Source organism: Genypterus blacodes, unplaced genomic scaffold (genome assembly GCF_046128005.1).
Source record: "Genypterus blacodes isolate CSIRO-AG114 ecotype Tasmania unplaced genomic scaffold, CSIRO-AGI_Gbla_v1 ptg000015l_1, whole genome shotgun sequence".
In the NCBI taxonomy this organism is placed as follows: Eukaryota; Metazoa; Chordata; class Actinopteri; order Ophidiiformes; family Ophidiidae; genus Genypterus; species Genypterus blacodes.
This window is the reverse complement of record NW_027466829.1, coordinates 4,924,983-4,947,671: the sequence shown is the minus strand read 5'-3', so window position 1 is coordinate 4,947,671 and position 22,689 is coordinate 4,924,983. Positions and strand designations below refer to the sequence as shown.

Genomic DNA, 22,689 nt, shown 5'->3' with positions numbered 1-22,689 from the left:
TAATGATTAAATCATCCTGATAAAACCTCTTACTGGAAAATTACATCTCTCAGATTTATTTGTGTTGAAATAATGTTTCTGTTTGGAAAATAAGGTTTTGATTAAGTCGCAATCTCTCACAGTGACAAACCAGGAAGCTCCAGGTTTAGATTTCATGTTCACTTCTTTTATATGAACAGGAATTTATGAATTTATTACCCCACTAAAAATACATTTTAATTTAACCTTTTTTGTGATGTCTGGAAGTAAAATACATAGAGAATATTGGTTGGATATCTTTATTATTGTGATGATTATTATTATTATTTTGGCTTTAAAAATAAGAATATTTTGTGAAGATGAAGGTCAAAATGTCATGAATACTAATAATATTTAGTATTTTAATGTCAAAGCAATAGATTAACATTACATGTAGAGTGAGTGTGTGTGTAGTCCCTCAGTCAGAGGCTTTAGAAGAGGAGCCGGGTTGCTGTCATGTTACTATAGCGCCATCTTGTGGACATGCTAATAAAATGTAAGCGTGAAGAGGAATAACACTTTACAAAGTGACTTCATCAGGAGTGTTTTGTAATAACAAACAGCTGAATTAAGCGTCTTCATATATTGATAAGATGAAAGTTGCAACTAAACTGGAGTCTGTGCTGCAGACCAGGTTTGACCTCATGCAGGGATTTGACCTCAGTGTGACAGCGGGAGGACGTCTCTTTAGTCATCGCTGCCACACAGGCTGAGCAGAGCCCTCTGGTAGTCTCCTTTGGTGTGTTCCTACAGAAAACACACACCGGGTTACACAGCGTCCACACACACTGTGACCCACACACACACACACAGTTTGTCTCTGAGCGTCACACTTACAGAGATGGTCCTCTGCAGCGACTGTCCGTAGTGAGCCTTGAACTCCTCACAGATCTTCTTGAGGTCGACCTCACAGCGGGACACGATGGTCCTGGTCACCACCTTCTCTTTGGCTCCTTTACTCTGAAAATAAAGAGTCAGCATTAATTTCACTCACACACAAACATACACTCTATACTTAACTAATGCAGCTGATGCAACACGGCTGTAAGACTTCTACAAACTTTAGATTCTGTGTTCCTGCAGGGCAATCACACTCACACACACACACACACACACACCCTCAGAATCGGCACATTTCAGCAGAAACACCCTGACTGTAAATACCTTCATGGCATCATGGAGTCTGTTGGCGAAGTACAGCTGTTTGTTTTCAAAGCACCGAACTGAAACAGAAGGAGGACAGAACAAACACATGAAGATGATCCTGAGCTGTTCATCACTCAGACTGCACACACATGTAGGGGAAGACTTTCTCATTTCTGTGTGTAGTAAGTGTACCGAGTGTCAGGAAGGACTTAGCCAAGTCTCCTCCGACCTCTTTGCTGATGCTCTCCTGCATGTCATAGGGGCTGTAGCTCTTGTACCTCTGGAACACTGAGGGAGTAAACAAAGACGACATCATCATCGACACATCCTCTTTACATGCTTGACGTATGGAGAGTAACATGCAGGTGTGTGATTTGCCTCTTTGCAGGTGAGGCACGCTCCTCTCTGACATGATGGAGATCCAGGTGGCCACGTCCGTTCCCCTCCTCTTCACTCCAGCGTCATAGAGCGCCTGAGTATGATGTGAGGAAGAGTTTGATTTGAAGCATTTCTTCCGATCTTGTTTAACTCTCTTTGATCATTTGTACACAGTTACGACCAAAGTATCAACAACTTCTGTCCAACAATTTGAAGGCTGCTGTGGGAATCTTGACTCTTTACCAACTCTAACCCTAATGAGCTACATATGCACGTTGAAACTCACTCTGGCGTCTTCATCAATCTTCTCATAGTCGACCAGACTGGATCGGTCCGACCTCTTCGTCTGCACACAAACACAGCGTGAGCCAGGTGAATGATTCTACTGTATTACGCTCTCTAAATCACACACACACACACACACACACACACACAGAGATCTCACCTGCACCAGTGCCAGGAGCAGCTTGGCAAAGTTCCCTGACGTGTCTCCTGCGACGTCCTTCTCCAGATCCTTCTTGAACACTGGAAAATCAGAGTTTGATTGTTGTAGTTTAGCTTGTGTGTGTGTGTGTGTGTGTCTGTTTCCACTTCTTTTATTTAGAGACTCATTTCACACTCACACTCCTTGTACACTCTCTTGATCTCCACCAGCTCTCCGTTGCTGCGTGAGCACAAAATCTCAATCAGGGTTTCTTCATCTGTTCCGAGGCCCTGAAAGGGAAACATTCTCTCTTAAACATCGTGATGCCAGCAGAGGGCAGCGTAACCTTTCCATCCCATCCCCTCATGGTGTGTGTGTGTAAGAGTAACAGTGTGTTGTACCTTGATAGATCCTCTGATCTCTGAGGCGTCGTACTGGGTGGTGCTCTTCATCAGTCCCAGGATGACCGCCTCCAGGGAGCCGGACAGCGCGCTCTTCAGGGCTGTGATCATGTCCTGAAGAAAGAAACACAACAACGAAGTGTGTTACCTCATTATGATCACAGGTGTGAGGGCGGAGGAATGCGATCGGATCCTCGCCTGACCTTCTTCGCTCGCCTCTCGTAGGCAAACGCGATGTCTCTCCTCTGGTTGTAGGTGCGCTTGGTCAGGACGTCGATGATGGTCTGCTCGTCCACGCCTGATGTGAAGGACATTCAGATGAGTCAACAACAAACTAGACAAACTCTCGAGTTCAGAGCTCCTTCGGTTCATTTTATGTGGACTTGTTGTAAATACTACTGGCTCCATCCTGCAGAGGGCGCTGTTGGGTGTTAGGCTGGATGCTGTGTGTGGAAGTTTGTGTGTTTTCCTGCAGTGAATCCATCAGTACAGAATGGGAGGCTGGAGAGGAGGGAGAGCGGTCAGACTGTTTTCCAGGCGCTGGCAGAGGCGGCGGCACAGACTTGGAGGTTTTCCCAGCGAACACAAAAACATTCTAAGCCAGGACGCTGACTCATAAATACCAGCTCGCCATTTGTAGAGAGAAGGGGGGGGGGAGAGACACACACATACACACAGACACGCACACGGACACACACCTTTGGTTTTGATGGCCGTCTCTATTCTTGCAGCATCTCTGTCGGGGTCAAAGTCCAGGGCCGGCACCACTGTGGGGAAGGTGGGCTCGTTGTCCTGTGAGGGGGATTCAGAGCAAATCGTGAAGTAATCAAGCTACAGTGGAGATCATACAGGCGTTTCCCCTGATGAAGAGGTGAAATGTGAGGCGTTACCCCGGTGTTCAGAGCCAGCTGACCCAGGAACTCGGACACCAGTGCCATTCTGTCTGTCTGACCTGGAGAAGAAGCAAAGACAAAATCAACTCACACAGCCGCAGCACGACCTGATTGAATCTCAGCAAGCCTCTGTTGACCCTCTGTTGTGAGAGGCTCTGTTTGTTTTGTGTTAAGGCATGACCTCACTCCTCCTGAGCCCTGAAGGCACCGTCCACAGACAGACAGGAGGAAACTTGGGTTCAAGCAAGTCAAAATCATTTGGTAGAAGTGACTCATTCAAGTCATGAGACCTCAAGCTGTGTTTCCATGAAGGAGTCCTCTCCGGGTTCAAACCAACGCCGTTTCAATAGACCTACAGGAAACTGCTGGTAATGTGATAGTAAAGCTTTCAACCCTACAAAGCTACATTTCCTCAGTAGCAGCAGAGTGAGACACACCCTGAGAGGAGCTACTTGTTCTGCAGGCTGGCAGGACGAGCAACTAAACAAACAAAGAAACACACACACACGTAGGAAAACTAAATGGAAAATGAATCACAACTGTTACGGTTACAGTCAAACTCACACGTGCAGCTTTTCAGAATAAAAGTCTTAATTAAGTTGACCATACCTGAGCACTTGAAGGTTGAGATGATGTAGCCCCGCTGATCTTTGGTAGCCTGGGTGTGGAGGTTTAAATACCGGCGTGTGTGTGTGAGACGTAGAGGAGGCTTCCCCTTCCACCTCCCCTTTCTGTGTTCAGACTCCACCCAGCAGTCCAGCAGCAGAAGCCGAACAGTCCAATGCAGTAACTGAGCGATGCAGCCATGATTCAGCAGGAAACACTGGGGTGTGTGTGTGTGTGTGTGTGTGTGTGTGTGTGTGTGTGTGTGTGTGTGTGTGTGTGTGTGTGTGTCTTGGTGCTGTCGAGGTCTAGGGGAGCAGAGGTCTGATGCTCTTGTTCAAACGCCACCATCACACTCCCACATCAACACTTACAAAAAACTTTATTGTTGCTCTCTATTTACATTGACAGGACTTAAGAAATATTAATAAAAAGTGCTTCAACATTCACACATTACACTTTACATACTCTACATTCAGTTTGACGCCTTAGTGACCCCTGTGATGTCATAGTTACTCATCGTTTCTACTAAACAGGATCCTGAACAGATTTCTGAATCAGCCTCTGCATGTACTTCTTGCGCTTTGCAGCGCGTTTTCTTTTCTTCTTCCCGTTTTCTCCTGCGTTGCCGTTGGACGGCCCGCCGCTCGGGGCTCCCTGGTTCTTGCTCTGCTGCGTCCCGCCTTTAGGAGTCTGACAGAGGACAGAGAAGGATGTGATCCAGTGTTAACCTCCCAACTTACATATGTCCTTCCCCGTTACAGGATGCTTTTACAGGCAACCAATGAATGGCAGCGTGAGAAAACCCTCATTTAGTCTGAGTTACATTTCTATTCACTGTTTGTTTTGGATTGAATGTTGTTCAGCCTGTCTGATAACAACACGGCCAGGGGGAACACGAGGTTAGCTGAGTGCTTTATACTTCCTGTGTGGATGTGTGTAAAAAAAAAAAAGGGGTGTGGACATCTGAAGGCACCCATCACTCACAACAGATCCAACAGCCACACCTCTAAGGGTTAACCTTGCTGACAGCCGTTCCTCCTGTGACAGCGCTGACAATTACACCCGATTCTGTAACCACGGCGACCTAAACCCCCCCTACGAACCTTGATAAAGGGCTTGGGCGGGAAGGTGCAGGGCACGCGGCCGTGTTTCTGGTGGAAGGGCAGGACCACAGACGGGTCGACGGGGATCCAGGGCGTGGGGCCGGAGGGCGGCGGCGGGGCGGAGCAGTGGACCTGCTGCAGGTCGTACGAGCCCTCGCTCGCCTTCCTCTGAGACGCCCTGAATATGGTCACAAACGGCTCCCCGGCCTTGTGACCAATCAGGTAACTGCCCTCCGCTAAGCTGCAAAGACACACAGTGAAGTCAGTCAGAGTGTTAACAGAGGAAAAACAAACACGACTTTCAGGGAAATTTCTTCTGAACTTGGAACATTCCCCCGGTAATCACTACATTATGGTCAACTTAAAGCTGCAGGGTTCAAACTAACACTGTGTTGGTTTCTCAGTGACTTCTAGGTTCCAGCCGAGCAGAGTGGAATGGAGGTGAAGAGCCTCCTGAAGCTGCAGGTGACAAAGCTTCTTTTTGTGTGAGGGCGATTGTGCAACACCAACACAAACACAATCACTGAGAGGCAGCAGCAGCGTGCGTTCATTTAAGATGCGACGCAACGACTCCAGCACGTGGAACGCAGCGTGACAGAGGACACGCAGGGACACACACATTCACCTGCAGAGACTCGCCGACACCTGGTGAGCAGGTTAGACAAAGATCTTGGGAAGAATCCATTCAATTTTGGTACTGATCAACCAGATGGTGGCGCTGTCACAACTTTATCAACCGAATGTGGGAGGATCGAGTGTTTGTTGGTTTGTCAGTGGGCGACTGATAACGGTCTAATCAATAACCTGTTGAATTCAATCACTGGTTGACACTCTGCCTTGGTGGAGGGACATTCTAGCTAGATGATGTCATCCTATAAACGGCCCCAAACTTACCCAGTGAGCTTCTTCAGCACGTGATGCAGGATGTTCAGAGACTTGGACGACCTGTGGACGAAACAGAGAAACCTCCATGTTAAGCGTCTGCACCCTGTGATGACACCCTGTGATGACAGCCTCGCCCCTTTAGAGGAGCACACAGGCGAGGAGGTCAGTGCTGATACCTTACACACAGTCTGCTCATCAACACTCACTTGAAGCCGCAGGAGACGTTGTGTTCCCAGTCCTCAGGCAGCTTCCGCAGCAGAGCCACGTTTGATGTGAGCGCATTGATGTGAGCTGGAGACAGGCAGAGGGAAGGATGAAGGAGAAGAACAAGAGATAATGAGCGGTGACGTTGACTCAACGCAGCCGCCGCCGCCGCTGATGCCTGCGTTACAAGGTAATGAGCCTGTGATGACTGCTGAAGCCTTAACAAGCAGGAGTGGGCGGTTAGAAATGTACGACTGTTCAAACTCCTTCTCTGTCTTTCAGCTCCGGCTCGGAACATCTGCTAACTACAACAGAGCCTTAGTTATGTGACGTCATGTGCTGATTTAGAGCCTGAGACCACGGCCCGGGAGCAAAGGGGTGATTGCCACATGATTAAACCACATGATGGGCGCATCGACGACTCAGCAGAAGAGGAAAGTCTCTGAGCGGTCAGCGGGAGGTGGGAGGTTTCCTGTGTGTCACAAAGCTTCAATGTCACAATCCTACAAAGATACATCCACACGGGCCCAATCAAAGGTGTGTGTGGACGTGGGGAGTGGAAGCTAAATATCTCCAGTATGCCGCAAACTACAAACAAAGCGATGTCATGATCTACATGGGTAATAGCGAGTATCACTTTAACTCCATCATCGCTATCTCGCCCTCTGTTCTGACAGTTAACACTCTTCTTGGTAAGTCTCTGTCTGATGTCTCTTCTTCTTCTTCTTCCTCCTCACACTGACAGACTCCTGCCTGGTGGGTCTATATTTTTAGAAGTGACAGCAGCAGCAGCAGCAGCAGAGGCCTAATCTACACACACGCTGCTCCACATTAGACACTCTGCTGCTTCATGTGGGAGAAACAATGACAGACGTTCACACGGATGAGGAGCCGACACATAAACACTCCACACAGGTCCACAATACACAGGGAGGGAATTCCATTGAAGCTGGAAACAATATTTTGTGCCCTGAACCCCCCCCCCCCTTCAAGACCAGAAGTGGCTGTAGTCATGGCAACAAAGCAAAACTGAGTCAAACATTCAGGCGGAGGGCGGACAGTGAGTCATCTGAGGAGTATTTCATTGGTTTGTGGGAAGTGGAGCCTGGCCGGCTCACAGCAGAGGGAGGGGGGAGGGTTAAGCCACATAAATACGACTTTGACTGCTCACTCCTTCTCTCTCTGCGTTTGTTTGGAAAGATTAGAGAGTCGTGTCTAAGTGTTTAAGAGGGAAGTGTTTATTTTCTTTTACCCACGTAGGAGACGGAGCTGGAGTGGAGCGCCGTCTCCGTCCACAGCTGGCAGGCCTCGGTGCTGCTGAGACACTCCACGCCGTAGCTCAGCTGGTACTCCAGCTTGGGCAGGACGTGGACCGGGACGTACTGGGAGAGGGGAACACACACACACACACACACACACACGCACGCACGCACAGGCACAGTGACCCAGAGATCAATCATTCTACAGCAGCATGATGAAGAGAAGCTCGGGCCTCCAATTGATGTCTTATTGATCAAAATCCAAAGTGCAACAAACGATTAAAGCCAATCGACACCTTTACACACACACACACACCCCCACACACCTTGTTGGCGTTGCCGTCTGATCTCCTGGTGTGTGTCAGTGGGACGGAGCTCCGCACCACCAGCAGCAGATCCTGCAGACTGTAGAGCTTGTAGAGCACGTTGCCCTCCGGCGGGGCGTCGTAGTCTCTCTCATCTTCAGCGCTCCCCTGCAGGTCCTGTGAGAGAATCTCTGCAGGGGGAGACAAAGATTTACTTTCAATCAATAGCGTCTGTCACCATGTAAACCTGTTAACCTACAGAGTGGCGGTGACGCTCACTTTTACGCTCTGGTGTCTTGACGGTGGAGGAGGACAGAGGCGCCTCGTTCTCTCCGCTGTGCCTCTGCGTGCTCTCCAGGTACGAGGACACGCAGGGTTTCACCAGGGAGTGGAGCGAGGGTCCCGTCCTCTGGGGTGAGGCGGTCTCCTGGGGGGCGCCGTGTTTGGAAGCGTCCTTGGCAGGGTTGAGCATGGCCGTCTGCATGCGGAGGATCTCGCCCAGCTGGTCACCGGACTCCCGCGGTCTTTTGGCCTTTCGCCGGGGCCCCTTGGATTTTTGAGGGGTGGACGACGGTGAGCTAACAGAGACAGAATCAGGGGCGGGGCTAACGAGGGGGTCTGGTGGGTGAGGTGAAGTCTCAGGCTGTTTGACAGGCTTCTTAGCTGGAGGCACGAGGTCGTCGATGACCAGCCTGTCATCCTCAGAGTCGCCAGAGAAGGTTGTTTCTTCTTCACACGTCTGATCAGAGTCCTGGGTCTGCTGCTCTGTCACAGCAGGACTTTGTGAAACTTCAGGCTCAATCGCAGGATCGTCCATTTCTGTCAATGCGGTCTTGATCTCCTGTTGTGACTCACTGCTGGAGTCGACACACTCACTGGTCCTTCCAGTCTTGCGTAAAGTTGGGGAGGTTGTAACTTTCCTGCTGTTCTCCTGTGAGTCCTGCACTCTCTGGATCTTGGGGCGTTTACTGGGGGCGGAGTCTCCAAACGTCTCTAGGTCAGTGAGGTCCACCTCAAAGTCAAGAGCGTTGTCTTCAAACGACACTAAATTTCTCTGTGAACTCTCCTGGTTTAGAAACAGGAAACACACACGTCAGCCAATACCTCTACACAGAAACAACAACAACAACAACTGTAAACCGGAGAGAAACGAGTCTAAAAACAAGTCTGCATATTGATTTACCAGCATATTTAGCCCATATTTAGCTGGCAGTCAGTGTAATTACACTTAAGAATCAATATGGTGATGTGGCAGGAATTAAAACACATTTTCTGACTCAGCAGAAGGCAATAATGTGACGTTAAAGGAGCTTCTTGGACACCATTAAGGTAAGATACGGATGTGTCTATCGACTATCCTCTCCCTCCACATGACAGACAGACACAGCTTGTTTCTGAGAGGCATCATGTCAGCTTGTGTGTCTACACACCGAAGCGAGCCGCAGCTCAGCAGCAGGAACTTCTGTCATCAAGTGGAAGACGTGTTTCCTTCCCGTCTTGGTGATGGAGAGCTTCAAACTCTCCTCGTGGAAGATGTGACTCCTCTCTCTGACTGACACTTCAGTCTTCAGCAGGGGCGAGTCCACGAACACCGTCTTCCCCTGACTGCTGCCTACACAGAGAAGAGAAACAGCACCACCGTGAGGACATTCAGTGTAAAAGCACTATGAACATGTACACTTCTGAATGCAAAACTGTTAATTTTAAAGCCTTCATCTACAACTTAAAGATTACATACATCACAAAGTAGCATTCTTAAGGATACAACAGTTTTCTTCCTACTTGCAATATGCAAGCTCAGAACTACATATTTTGTTTACCTGAAAGACCAAATCACATTCACAGATACAGTGATGTATACTGTACAATCTAATACAAAGCCAGTTCACAGTTCTGTTCTGATGAAATTCTACCTTTTCCTGTGTTTGATTTCACCCAAACCGGCAGCTCCCATTGGTCACCAAAGTCGGGGCCGTGGTTGTCGAGCAGCCGGACCAGAGCGTCTCGAGTCAGACACACATGAGGCTCATAATGAGCGCACAGCTTCTCTGCGTTCACATCCCCGCTGATCACCTGCAGGGAAAACAACATGAGGAAGAAGACAGGCAACATTTTGTCCTACAGGAACAGAGGTAATACTCGGTTTTGTAAATTGGACTTTACCGCCCTCTGGTGTTTATTGTAAGTACTGCACGGAGCTGCTAATTGAGGCCGAGACTGTGATTCCCATTCTAGCAGTAAAGCAGCTTTGTGAGTTACTTTATTGTAGCAATTAAAAAATATGAGACGATTGCTTACAGCGTGTTTGTCCCGCGCTTTCTTCGCTGGAGGATTCTCTGATGAAACGCTGTGATAATCCAGTGCAAGTTGTGCATCAGCAAGCACCTTATGATCTGTAATATCCACATTGCCCTGGAGAAATAAGCGGCGCAAAGTGAATTAACACCACAAGGATTGAAACGCAACATTTAAAGTTAAGAAAGGTTGAAAACTAAAACTGGAAAGTGCAATTTTGCATCAAGTGACACAGAATAGACTTCCATCCTACGCTATCAGGACTGTAACAGTTACGTTACCATGACGAGCAGCTGTTTCTCAAAGGTCAGAGTGAGCCCTGGGTCGAACGTTCCCCCTGTCAAACTGGTCATCTCATGGACCTGATAGAACTGAGGTAGAGTCCGAATGCACTCCAAGCAGCTCCTGAAGTAGTCCTGAAAAACAAAGCAGACTGGATTCAGTGTGTGTGTGTGTGTGTGTGTGTGTGTGTGTGTGTGTTTCCATAGCCTCACACACACATACGAGCTGGTGTCAGGATCAGTACCTCAGAGTACTGCACAGCCGCCTGTGGTATGAAGCGGTAATCCTCAGCACACATGTTGGACACCGTTTGCAGGTAATTCATGAACTGCATGACCTCACTGTTCACCCGCGCCATCAGGTGCTGAAACATCAGAGCAGGAAACGAGTGAGCCAGATGACAAACACACACACATTAAGCCAGCAATGTGTGTGTGTGTGTGTACCTGTGTAGGATTCTTGGACATTTTACTCATCAGAATGCCAACATAGGTCTTCTGGTCTTTGACGGACAGGCTGGACATACAGGGGAAGGGCACTCTGGGTTCGGGATAAGGAATATCCGGCGTGTCCTTACTCTTCTTGTGTTTCACCTTAGAGTCTTTCAAATCGGTACAGTCGCCTGCGTCGTCGCTGTCATGGCTGTGCGTGCCGGCCTCTTCCTCACTGTTGCGGCTGTCGTCTTTATTCGTTCTAGCCTTTGCGGAGGGAGAGGAGGCGGGTTTTGCACCTCCAACCCTACAGTCCTGTTGTTGCTCAGCATTCTCCGCAGGTCTTGGAATCACAAAAATGTGCAGGAAAAGAAAAGCACAGAACAAAATTTGACTTGCTAGTGTTTCGCAGCATGGATGTGAGCTCAGATCACCAAGTTAGTCTGAATGTGTCGCTGTACCTTTGGAGGAAGGCCCACAGTTCTCTGACACTGGGTGCAAGGGAGTACTTGTCATAGGCGTCTCTGGTAAAGAATGGACCTGTAGGGAGCGGAGGATCTTCCCTGGAATGTAAAGAAAGAAGGAAACACAGTGAGAGCGACAGAGAGACAGTGTTTATGTTGTGACGGGACATTCCATATAGATTTACTCTCTTAAATTTAACTTTCCAGAGCTCAATTAGGCTTGAAAAACATGTGACAGTACAAATTATGATAGTTTGTATATATAAGAAGGACTTTGCCAACGAGAGCTCTCATAATAATCAGCAGTCTTGTCGGATTTAAACCTTCAGTCACAAAACATCGCTCAAAACAACATTCTAGCTTTACGTACCGAGGCTCAACTTCATTTTTGTTACACATCACCTGCTTAACTAGACCAAACTGTTCTAAATTGCTGCTTAAAGGCACTAATCTGTGTGAAGTTGAGGAAAATTTAAAGCCTTAAATGTGTCTGTAAACGAGCTGTCAGTCACAACAAGCAGCATGTCACGTTTGTGTCACGTAGCAGCTTAAAGCTAGTTTTGAATCACCGGAACTGTTCCCACAAATATAAAAAGTCGTTGAAGATAAAAGCTAACTCACCACAGCAGCTCCATCGCGTTAATGTTGATGTTATAGCAGGAATAAAAACCGACAACTTCACCGTTTCGCTCCAAACATTTCGGTTAGCCGCGCCAGCTAACAAACCAGTGCTCGTTCTTCTTCTGACGTGAATGTGTAGTATTGGAGCCATGTTAGCTCACTGCTGCCCCCCTCCGGATATTACATGTTCAGCAGTTTTCACCTTGGATCCTCAGTTGAGGGGAGAACATCTTCGCCCCTGCGTGAATCCAGAAATGCAATGATAAGTCATCTCTGTTTGTTATGGCGTGTAGAGGAGGAGTGTGTGCTCCGCGTTATCCCCTAACATCACCAAGTTTGTCAATATGAGCCATTTTTGAGCCAAGTTGAAGCTGTTGTTTAATATTCTATATATTCTAAATTCAAAAGTTGCACGTTTAACATTTTTTAAATTACTATATAAACTTTAAATATCAGATTGAAGACATTTCAAGGAAAAATGTGTTGAAGCTTCTTTTGACAAACGGATTTTGACACTTCACGCTCACGTCCTCACGCTCACGTCGCCATGGAGACGCGGCTTGACTGAACCAGCTGTAGCTCAGTGAGGGACTTTGACTGATCGCAGTCTGCTGTGGGAAGGTTTCCATGACAGCCAACTACTCCGGACGACCCGCTGTTGGCCCCGTGGTTGTTACAGAGCGACTAAATGCACATTTCCGTATCTCTAAAGTCTTTGTTTGGACTCAGCCATGTTACTGTATGTCGCTCCTCTCTCTGCGTTTGTATTTCCTGTCTGCGCTGCGCCGCTCACGCGATTGGTCAACCCGCAGCAGACGAAGGACCCCTCTCTCTTGCCCTATTTGTGCCTGTCCAAAAATCTCACCTATCCATTGCTCATGTTAATGCTACACGTTTTAAAGTAGCATTACATTGTACTGCACCATGTATTTATACTTATTGCTATTCTCTTGTCTGAGAGCACATGTTGTTGTTCTATATCCTTGTTCAGAGGAGTGTGTATGGGGCCTCTGAGAAGGTTCTTTATCACCACATCCATTCTGGAGGTCAGGGCAGATTAATATTGTAGAGCCAAGCGCTCGTCTAGGAATCCAAAGGTTCCTGGGTTCATTCTTCACTCCTGATTTACTGAGGACCTCCACCATTCTGCCTGTAATCATGACAGTGATGGCTGTGCTGTCATGTGAGAGTATTGATTGAAGTGCTATAAAAACCAGGAGACATCAGCGGTGCTTTATCATGGCAGCAAGGGTTGAATTGATAGTTTTATGAAGTACGTAAATAAATCTCTTTGCTTACAACATCAAATATATAAACACTGTAAACAAGAAATGTATGCTTTTCTGCTCTCATCTCTATTTTAAGCTTCTTTCTGTATATTTAATTTATTCATTAATAAGATGGTCATAGACCCATCCCAGAGTCCCATTAGAAACAATTCCAGTCTTCTTTTTAAATAGTTAAGTATTAATTAAAACATGCAGGAGTAAGACTAATAAATGAATGCAGGTCAAACAAAGGAAACCTGATTAATTTTTGAGAGAGAGAGAAAGAGAGAGAGAAAGAGGGGCCTGCAGAGACACAGACAGTCATGAAATAAAAGCCCATTACAAGCGGTAAATTTTATTATGGGATAACAGCACATAAAGCACATCTAAAATCGATGTGTCCAATGCACTTTTAATAAAGGTAATATTAAAGGTACAGTTTCTAAGTACAATATAACAACATTCATATTAGAATGAAAAGTATTTAAAAGACAACATTAAATTTCTTATTTTTCTTTACAGCTGTATTTACAAAATGAATCAAAATACTTATTTTCATATTTAAGAATCAGACAAGAAGGAGCAAAACTACATTTGTGAAGAGACTACCTGCTAAAGAGAGTTCAAAAGAGCTGGATAAAAAGGTACATGATCATCTGTCCCCATTTTAACATCAGTAGCAAACATGTGACTTAGAAATTTGTGACAACCACACACTAGTTTCGGTTTTTCCCATTCTTTGTACTGCTTCTGCATGGAAAAAGAATCCGCCCCTAGTCGGCCCAGCCTTCATGTTATCCCCACCTAATGAGCGCACACTGAACACAGAACATGAAAGGAATCCAGATGTGTTGTATGCCTCTTTTTCAAACACATACAAATACTTGATATACAATTTAATATTAAATGAAAGAGAAAACGAAGAAATGCTGAACTGCCTGTTCCGTTTTTTTTCCTTATTCCAAAACCAGTGTGAAGGTGATTTATTCTAGATCAACTTAAACAAACGTCCCACTTGTGTTTCTCCAAAGGAATGGGCCAGGGCGTGTGTGTGAGACGTGTACACTCTTAAGGAAACTGTCTATACACTGAAATCCTTTAATATATCGGATGAACCCACGTGAAAATGAGCCAACGGCACAGAAAGAAAGAATCCGAAAAAACCTCTGAAGCAAAAGTAAGAATTCATCCTGATGTACAAAACACATCGTCACTTCCGTACACGTTTGGAAAACCACCAAAACAAAAAGAGAGAGACAATCAAAACCATGTATGCATCATGTTACACCGAGAGGCACTCAGTGTGATACATTTGTGTATTATTGCAAGCATATTCTTACTGATATTTGCTACAGAGTGGAGAGAAAAGGTCAACTTTGTCCTCGAATGGCAATCCTTTCATGTACGCTTTAATAACACTTTCTAACGCGGTGCAAAAGGTTTGTTTTTTATGCCACTGGTGTGAAGAAACCTGTTTGAGATATGGTCTAAATGGGGGGGGGGGGGGGGGGGAGAGAAATAACGAAAGCATATACCGAGGCTCTGCGTAATCCGAGCACCACTTTCCTGCATCAGGTGAAGAACTATGCACACACAAAAGAGGTAAATATTTAGTATCTTAAAAACCTGACAAACTATAGCCTCAGTGAGTGGTTTTTACAATCAGAACAAAGAGGAGGAGAGAAATAAACACAATACTGCTGTTTCAGTTTGAATATTATCAGTTTTTCCACAAACCCCAAAAAGCAACCTTAAATAGCTTGTTTAATTAGCAGATACTAGTTTGCTCTAAGTCAGAAGGAAATTAAGCGCCTTATCCCGAGGTCCGGCACACTGATACAGGTGCAGGCCGGGTAACTTTAACCACTATTTCATTATCATTATCATTTATTGAATCCTAATATCAATAATACACCAATAAGCAATGAAATGAACGGACTAAAAAGGGTGGCCAGGCTTAGGGAATCAATCAATACTTTGTTCACGAAATTAACTTACCTAGCACCGCACGTCAGGGCAAAACACAAAATAAAGGTCAGCACACCCCATTTCTATATCAAACTAATCATCTAACGGAGGGAAGCCAAACTAGAAACAGAGTTATCGTACAATATGGTGTCATTGATAAAAACAGATAAATAGTTTCACTGGGTAGGCCTTAGTAGCAGTATTTTCCTCTTACCTATACAGACCGAAGTTACAACGCTACCTTTATACACGTGGTCAATAATAACATTAAATACGGTGGAGAAAGAGGCGAGGATGAGGGAGAGAGAGAGAAAGAGAGAGAGCGAAAAGAAGATATACAGCATACAGGTCATGTCAACGTTCTGAGTTCTCCACCTGGGAACTGAACTGGTCAAATATACAGAATGACACATTAAAAAAAACAACAACATCCAGGAAATCATCACAAAATAAAAACCAAAATAAAAGAGATAAATAATACGTGTATTTACATGCAGATGTCCAAAGACTGTTTGCACAAAACAAAATCCGAAATAATACAGACATATATTATTGCTTGACATTCGATTATGGCTAAAAAATTGCTTTTCATCTTTTTTTAATTTTAAACTAGAATCTTAAAACGTATTTTTAATCATAAATCCTTATCAGCTGTGCTTTGGAAAATGAGTTCTGTTAAGAATGTGACAGACCGACTCAGAATTCTGGGTAACGCGACCGAAAACTAACCGCAACCGCTATCCTCGACCATTTGAGGTCCCAAAGAACGCTCTGGTCGACCCAGGAGGTCCTGCTGACCTCTGACCTGGTGAAGGCGTCATGTCACGCTTCCTGTAACCGACATCTAACATTTTCGAAACCGTCCAAAATCAAAAACTAACAAATCTAAACCTCCTCCTCCTCCAACATGACCCTGTTCTTCTTCTGTAATTATTAAAGCCTTGTCTGGGGTTTATTTTATTCACACTCACACACACCCACGCACGCACACACACACTATTGCTTTTTACAAACAGACAACAGAGCAGAAGAGACAGACGGACCAATACATGTTACTGTACACGACACACTGACACACACTGACGCATCGGCCCCTTATTAAGACGGGACGTGCGAAGAGAGAGAGAGAGAGAATATACAGAAGGACATCTGTTTACAGGCCCCTGCAGGTGCAAAGGCGCCGCATATAGTTTAGACACAAGTATCCACGTGTGTGTGTGTGTTTGTGTGATGGCTGCTTTCTGCCATCTGGCCGATATTGCAAACATTACAAACACATAAGAGTGTATGGGGGGGCTTTATTACTGTTATTGTCCCGTGTTCTAAACCCATAAATGGAGTCGTAGCTTAGAATCAGCTGTATGGAGACGTGAGAAAGGACGATGACCGCACTGTGTAGACCCGTAATTGTAAACACAAGGCTATTGCTTGTTGTTATATTGTAAGATCACATCACAAGCTGCTCAACCGCGCCGATGAAGCGAAAGGTAACAAACCGATTTTCACGCCTGCTTGTTGTTGTTGTTGTAATCGGTGGTGGTCGACCTCAGTTTGACGCTTATTCTACGCCTACAACGTGAAACCGGGCGGTCCAACTGTTTCTTCGCACATTGAACAAAAGTGAAGCGACCTCCTTGTATTATGAATCGAGTGCTGTCAGCAGATTTTATATATATGAAAGAATAAACTTGCAAATCCACAACATCGATCCTAAACTCAGAGGAAAGAGAGCTGCGTCTTCGGTCTACCTGTTTGTACCTCCCTGAGCATTCACACCTCGTCTTCCTCGCTGCTCTCGCCCGCTCGGGACATCGGGCCGGCCTTTTTTCATTTTTTTTTCAACCTGGATTGTCTAGCAGTGTTCCAGACTTAGGGGGGGTTCAGGTGAAGGGGGGGGAGGGAGACTGAGGTTAACTAGTCATAGAGGGCTTGTGCATATCCAAGTAAGCATTGGATCAAAAAACAGACGTTATTACTTAGGTACAGCATATCTACCACGACCCAAACACCACAGATTTAGTATTGCATAAGAATATTTGGTTTTACTAACAAAGAGGGTTTATTACTCTAAAGACCCTGATGACACCGTTTGAAACTATTTTTTTAGATGTGAGAGGAATATGCTGCAATGGGGGAGGGGAGGGGGGAGGGGAGGGGCTTGTTGTTTTGTACAAATGTGAATTTGTTGACCTTGACCCCAGGGGCGCTGTGATCTTTCAGCGGGCGCCCTTAAGGTCATCATCAGTCATGTTTAAATAAAGGAAATTCTGAATAAATTTTGATGAATTTTCATAAATGTAAATCTCAAACCACTTCATATGGAACGATCCCTGAACACAAGAACATAACAACAAAACATGAACATGAACTAGATCTAAAGGAGTACAAGAAAATGTCCTCTAAGAACAGAAAGCGCCAAAGAAAGTCTTCCCTGAGGGGTGACAGCACAAGGTGTCCGCGCCTTGTGCACATTGCACGGCAGAGGAATGATCGTGTGCAAACAAAAAGAGGCAAAGAAAATGAAAGAGAAGGAGTGGATTTGATGCTTTTTGGGGGGTTTGGTGACAGATGTGTTATCATGCGTTCGTTGGGTTTCTAAAGGGATTTCTTTCTTTCTTTCCTTTTTTTTGTTGTAGTTTTCGTTTTAAAAAGATACTTCTAGAAGCCGCTACTAAGATTGCTGGAATGTCTTTAGCTAACCCACTCTACGTTACAGACGGGTAGACTGGAGAGCGGAAGCGACGACGACAACGACGACGACGACGACTAACCGTTTGGCACATCCAGGGGTTTTTTGTTTTTTTTTCTTCTTCTACCACTTTACTAACACACTGACAAGAAAAAGACACACTCAACAAAAACAGAAGCACGACAACAAAGCATTCTGAAAATAGCACTTGTCCTACCAGTTCTATGTCCCCCCCCCCCGGGCCTTAATCATACAAACAACAGCGAGTCTAATTATTGCGGGAATATAGTTTAGTGCTACCTGACATCTTTTTCCTCTTTCCTTCCCTATTTCTCTTTCGTGAGTTCGTTAACCCAAAACGTGTTACAAAAATAGAAGCTTTACTACCAGACAAGGCTTTGAATATTCACTCTCCCCTTCCCCCGTTTCCTTTCGTACCAGCCGCCGCGGCGTGGCTGAGTCGAGGCCGCGGCCAGAGGAGGCGGAGACAAAGTCGCTCCAGAAACACTCGCCGAAGCTGATAAATGTGCTTTTTGATGATTTTGTGTTTTAGGTTAGACGGTGCATCCCCGTCATGCTGCTGACGCGCTTGCTGTGCCTTTCCCTTCCACTAGAGGGACCGATTGCACAACATTAAACGTTGGATCTTCTCCAATTTAATTGATCAGGCTACTCAAAAAGTTAAATCTGACTGCAAACAACAAAAACTTTTATATAATCCAATAAGAAAAATCTTAAATCCATGTCTGGTCATAACAAAGATAAAGAAAGCTTTGAGATCCGACCATCACGGCGAAGGTGTAACGGTTTTTGTGCTCACTGTAAACACACGTACGTCCCGCCACGACATCGGCGAGGTACTCAGTAAACGTGCGCGAAAACGGAGCAACTCCGACCCCGCCCGTCTGACTCCGCCCCTCTCCTCGGCACCGCCCCTGACACCAGGACATCCCCTCGCTCCTAAACCAAGCATCCTCTGCAGCTCCTCCTCCTCCGCCCCGCCCTCTAACCCCCTGCCCCGCCCCGGGACTAGCCTCCGTCGCCATGGTTTCAACTTGTAATTTCTTGTGCACATGCAACACATCACTAGGTAAATATACAAGTCTTAAATTAAAGAAAGGTGCAAATAAAAGTGCCTTATCAATTCAACAATTAAGAATGGTCTAACTACTAATATCATACATGTTATTTAAAATAGATTCTATAAACATTACTTTTTTTCTGTATAGTAAGTACTTATGACCATATACCCTGTAGTACATTATAAAACAGGTGGAATGGACCCTTTTCATTGTGTGTGGCGCCCTGTGCTTCCTCAGGGCGCCTGTCCAGAGAAGGATTAATAGCAGATGGCCTTACATGATTCACTATGCAACAACGGTGGATGGAATCTTTGACAGCTAAAATCATCATCGCAGTTTGATTAGAATTGCCAGAATTCTATGTTTCTTTTTCAAATCTTTCTTTCTTTCCTACTTTCGGTCGTTCTTTTATTTTTTTGTTGTTTTTTTTTCTTTTGAAACGATTGTCCGGGGAGAGGCGCCGACCGCATCGCCATGCCGACGGGCCCCTCCCCTCAGAGTCGCTGTGAGTTTTTCATTCCGAATCGCTGCGTTTCCCCTCCCCGGAAATAAAACAACAACATACGACTGAACACAAAAGAATAAAAACAGGCGGAACTTGACCCGGACGCGCCGCATTCGACAGCTGGTTGAACTCGTGGATGCGGAGCCAGAATGTGAGAAAGGATGAAGAAGATGTTTGAAAACAGGTTTAGCTCTAATCCGTGGAGGTGAACCTACGCCACAGTTTGGCTCATTCGCCCTTTATGTGCTTAGACGCTGGATCGAAAACCCTGCCGATGCGGTAACGAGGCGAAACACAACGAATGAAAGCAAATCCACAAGTTTGTCTGTTAGAAACGCACACGTGAAGGTCAAGTTCACACCTGGACAGGAAGTATTCCTCCCTATCTCATCTTTCGTTGCCCTGCGGGGGACATTGAGTCCCCCCCAAAAAAAAAGAATCCAAACGAAATAAACCTTGAAGGATCAAATCGAATACCCCTCTTCCTCCTCTTCCTCCCCCTCCCCTCCAATGTAAAAGAAGAAGTTGAATAGTGTGCCATCTGTCCGTTCTGGTTTGTGCAGGGCACCGGTAAAGTGTCTCAGATTCCTCCTCTTCCTCCTCCTCCTCTTCCTCCCCCTTCCCCACCCCTCCTGTACGGCGGTCACGCTGGCACCTGGCGGGGCTGCTACCCGTCAACGGGCATGGACTGCTCAAAGTCTGATCCGAACAGCTCCTTGTATAAGGGGGGGAAGTGGGCGCGCACAATGTCTGGGTATATTGCTTTGAAAGCCGTGAGCTTCTCTGTATGCCTACTGCACAGCGCTCGCAGTGTCGACACTTTGCATATCAACTGTGGAGAGAGAGAGAGAGAGAGAGAGAGAGAGAGAGAGAGAGAGAGAGAGAGAGAGAGAGAGAGAGAGAGAGGAGAGAGAGAGAGGAGACAGGGTGTTTAGATTCACAGGGAGGCAAGGACACGGAGAGCACGGCGGTGAAAAACATTCCATGACTTGTAAATATTGAGACAAGCACTCAGGCACGAGGAAAACTTGACACTTCATCTGGCGGAGCCGCCGCGCATATTGATAAATTGCCACTTCTCTGCTTAAAAAAAAAGAAGAAGAAGAAGAAGCTGTTTCATGTTGTGTTATGAATGTTTCCTCTGGTATCTGTGTTAGTTTAATCTAACTGGTTGATGGCCTGTGGATAAAGATCTCGAGCAGGCGGGAGATTACGTGGCTACAGGAGCGCAGCGCTCGGCTCAGATAACAGATGGAGGGAGACACCGGTGTCCCGCCCTACCTTTGTAAGTATCCCGTCCTCTCTGTGGTTCTTCTGCAGGACGTGCTGCAGGGCCAGTTGGATTTTCTGCTGCAGCTTCTCCACCTTCACCTTCTCCTGCAGCCAGGATCGGTCTGGAGGGGAACACAAACAGTTAAAGCACCAAGCACACACACAAACACACACAAAAACACACGCCTGCCTCCTTCGCTGGAGTGACACCTACCAGCAGACATCAACACGAAAGCGGAGAACAGGGCGATCTCATCCTCAGACAGGTGCATAGAACACAGGTTCTTCCCAAATTCGAAGACGGAGCTGATCAAGTCATCACAACCTGCCACAGCAAAGGACACAGAGAGAAGGCTCGGGATGAGGAAGACCAAAGAACAACACGCACTCTTCATCTTTATTGGGAGAGAGGTGTGCGGGGAGGGGAGAGGAATGAAACGGGGCGTCACGCTGACAGCACGCCGGCGACGCTTTCACCGAGTTTTGCCTCCCAGACGAGTCACTTTCTGTCAGTCGGGGGCTTCGTTACGCAAGCTAGGAATGAGGTCACTTTTGAGTCGTTTGAGTTAAATCGGTTATTAGGGGGGAAGAGACAGACGGATGCCACCGCGTCGCAGGAAGCCCGTCACTTCCCCTCCCCTGCTGCGGAACACACACACACACACACAGACGCCGCCGGTGCTCACACACTTGCAGGTAATTCAAAACCAGATTCAAAACGCATACGTAGTCGAGTACAAAAGCTTCCTGCTTACGACTGAAATGTTCTCCAGCAGCAGACTGTCAGTAATGGTTTTGATGGCGCTCGCTCCCTAAAGACGCCCGGTCTAGCTTTGTTTATTCCAGGGTTACGGCACCCATATGCATTAGAGCCTCGCTAACAAGTCTGTTCCGCCATAAATAACCGCCGCACAGACAGAACGGCCAGGTGAGGCCGGGGCGAACACTCCGTGTTTGCTCGTGGGCCTTTCAGCCGCGTGTAGAACAGAACAGCAGACTCTAATTTTGGCCATTACACTACGGAGAGGAAGACGCACTGTGAGGGAGGTAGTAAAACGCACAGGAGGAGGAGGAGGAGGAGGAGGAGGAAGAAGACACAGACCTGCACACGCTGCACTCACCTAATGACTTGAACACGTCTGGTCCGGCGTACTTTCCGTCAAAGTAGACCGTGTTGTTTTGCGAGTCGAAGGCACGGCACATTCTGACAAACACAACCTCCAAAGAGCCTGCGGAGACAAACGGGGGAAGAAGGAGACGTTTGTGTTTCGTCTCTCACATGCAATCAGACAGAAAAGCAGAAGACTGGCTCTAATCTGGAGTGAGACGTCACATCGCCACATTTCCCACCGATAACATCACAGACTTAAAGCTTCATTCAGACGGATAGGTGAGGGGATTTATTGGGCCGGATAAGAGGATCAAGACAACGTAACAGGAGCCATTACAGCCTCAGAGGGAGACGGCGGCGTTGTAAAATATCCCTCCTGACAGGCCATCTTTGTCTCGACTTCATTATTCATATCGGCTGTGCTAATGTAAATAACATCCCGGGAGAGGAGTCTGTCTGTTTGCTGTTTGTCTCTGCACGTTTCAACGTCGCCATTCATGTATAAATATAGGCGACGGTGCAGAGAGGCGGTGATACAGGCGTGCATGTAATGTTGTGTTAAGTACAGTATGAGTGAGCACGCAGAGGGGGAGAGAGAGAGAGAGAGGGAGAGAGGGAGAGAAATGGCAGCTGTCATGATAGCTGTTATTATCTGAGCTCGGGGAGACGCTGCTTATCTAATGCTGTGTTCTATCGCTGCTCTGTGTGTGTGGAGGAGAGAGAGAGGGAGGGAGGAGGGAGAGAGGCAGGCAGGCAGGCAGGCAGGGTGGGGTCCCCTCTCCTCCTCCCTGTGACACTGTCTGTGCATATGAAGGAGACGGCTTTGTGCAGTCAGGTCAGCTACGCCCTTGTGACAGGGGGGGAGGCGGAGGTGGAGGTGGGCGAGTTTGACGGCAGCGGGCCGTGTTGACGGGCTGTCATACCTGCTTTCAGCAGCACTATCTGATCATTCTGACACAGCTCCATGAAGCCGTCGATGCGCTTGGCGAACTCCACCACATACTGAATGGCCTCGGTTATTTTGATAGCACACAGCTGCCACATGACTTCCCGCGGCTGCAAAGCAGAGAGGACAGAGA

General features: G+C 46.7%; 3 protein-coding genes across 9 annotated transcripts in view; all 3 read right to left on the bottom strand.

The window, feature by feature from the left end:
* Positions 1-262: 262 nt before the first annotated feature.
* On the bottom strand, positions 263-3,974 carry LOC142988936 (annexin A2-like). Its single transcript, XM_076138249.1, has 13 exons — positions 3,870-3,974; positions 3,258-3,319; positions 3,066-3,159; positions 2,571-2,665; positions 2,368-2,481; positions 2,166-2,256; positions 1,988-2,067; positions 1,829-1,888; positions 1,543-1,636; positions 1,357-1,452; positions 1,183-1,241; positions 856-978; positions 263-765 (listed from the first exon to the last, which is right to left on the bottom strand). The coding sequence occupies exons 2-13, from the start codon at positions 3,303-3,305 to the stop codon at positions 706-708; spliced, it is 1,014 nt and encodes a 337-aa protein (XP_075994364.1). The 5' UTR covers positions 3,306-3,319; positions 3,870-3,974; the 3' UTR covers positions 263-705.
* Positions 3,975-4,228: 254 nt separating this feature from the next.
* ice2 (interactor of little elongator complex ELL subunit 2) lies at positions 4,229-11,884 on the bottom strand. 3 transcript variants are annotated; one of them, XM_076138222.1, is made up of 15 exons: positions 11,716-11,878; positions 11,092-11,193; positions 10,646-10,973; positions 10,444-10,563; positions 10,199-10,333; positions 9,921-10,034; positions 9,536-9,695; positions 9,053-9,234; positions 7,902-8,688; positions 7,644-7,813; positions 7,311-7,440; positions 6,061-6,145; positions 5,864-5,914; positions 4,970-5,210; positions 4,229-4,556 (listed from the first exon to the last, which is right to left on the bottom strand). In XM_076138222.1, exons 1-15 carry the CDS (start codon positions 11,727-11,729, stop codon positions 4,392-4,394), a joined length of 2,784 nt encoding a protein of 927 aa, XP_075994337.1. In that variant the 5' UTR covers positions 11,730-11,878; the 3' UTR covers positions 4,229-4,391. The 3 variants fall into 3 exon arrangements, with proteins under 3 accessions (XP_075994337.1, XP_075994345.1, XP_075994354.1); XM_076138230.1 differs by lacking the exon at positions 4,229-4,556 and adding an exon at positions 4,570-4,904 and having other exon boundaries at positions 4,951-5,210; positions 11,716-11,884; XM_076138239.1 differs by lacking the exon at positions 4,229-4,556 and having other exon boundaries at positions 5,097-5,210; positions 7,315-7,440; positions 11,716-11,882.
* A 6,772-nt stretch (positions 11,885-18,656) lies between these two features.
* roraa (RAR-related orphan receptor A, paralog a) overlaps positions 18,657-22,689 on the bottom strand; it is a 156,495-nt gene continuing 152,462 nt past the window's right edge. For all 5 annotated transcript variants that reach the window (XM_076137203.1, XM_076137220.1, XM_076137211.1 and 2 more), the window contains 5 exons: positions 22,534-22,666; positions 21,621-21,728; positions 20,714-20,824; positions 20,509-20,621; positions 18,657-20,059 (listed from right to left, as the gene is read on the bottom strand). In XM_076137203.1, coding sequence (XP_075993318.1) covers positions 19,895-20,059; positions 20,509-20,621; positions 20,714-20,824; positions 21,621-21,728; positions 22,534-22,666 — 630 coding nt within the window. In that variant the 3' untranslated portion in view covers positions 18,657-19,894. The remainder of the gene's footprint in view (positions 20,060-20,508; positions 20,622-20,713; positions 20,825-21,620; positions 21,729-22,533; positions 22,667-22,689) is intronic.

Bases quoted from the DNA above. Each gene is read 5' to 3' on its own strand.
- LOC142988936 (XM_076138249.1), bottom strand. From the start codon at position 3,305: ATGGCACTGGTGTCCGAGTTCCTGGGTCAGCTGGCTCTGAACACCGGG. The intron at 1,637-1,828 runs GTGAGTTTCAAC...CATCATACTCAG, and splicing joins AGATTGATGAAGACGCCAGA to GCGCTCTATGACGCTGGAGT. The intron at 979-1,182 runs GTATTTACAGTC...CTTTATTTTCAG, and splicing joins GACTCCATGATGCCATGAAG to AGTAAAGGAGCCAAAGAGAA.
- ice2 (XM_076138222.1), bottom strand. The intron at 6,146-7,310 runs GTAAAAGAAAAT...GCCTGTCTCCAG, and splicing joins CAGCTCCGTCTCCTACGTGG to CTCACATCAATGCGCTCACA. The intron at 4,557-4,969 runs GTTCGTAGGGGG...GTCCTCTGTCAG, and splicing joins CGCCCAAGCCCTTTATCAAG to ACTCCTAAAGGCGGGACGCA.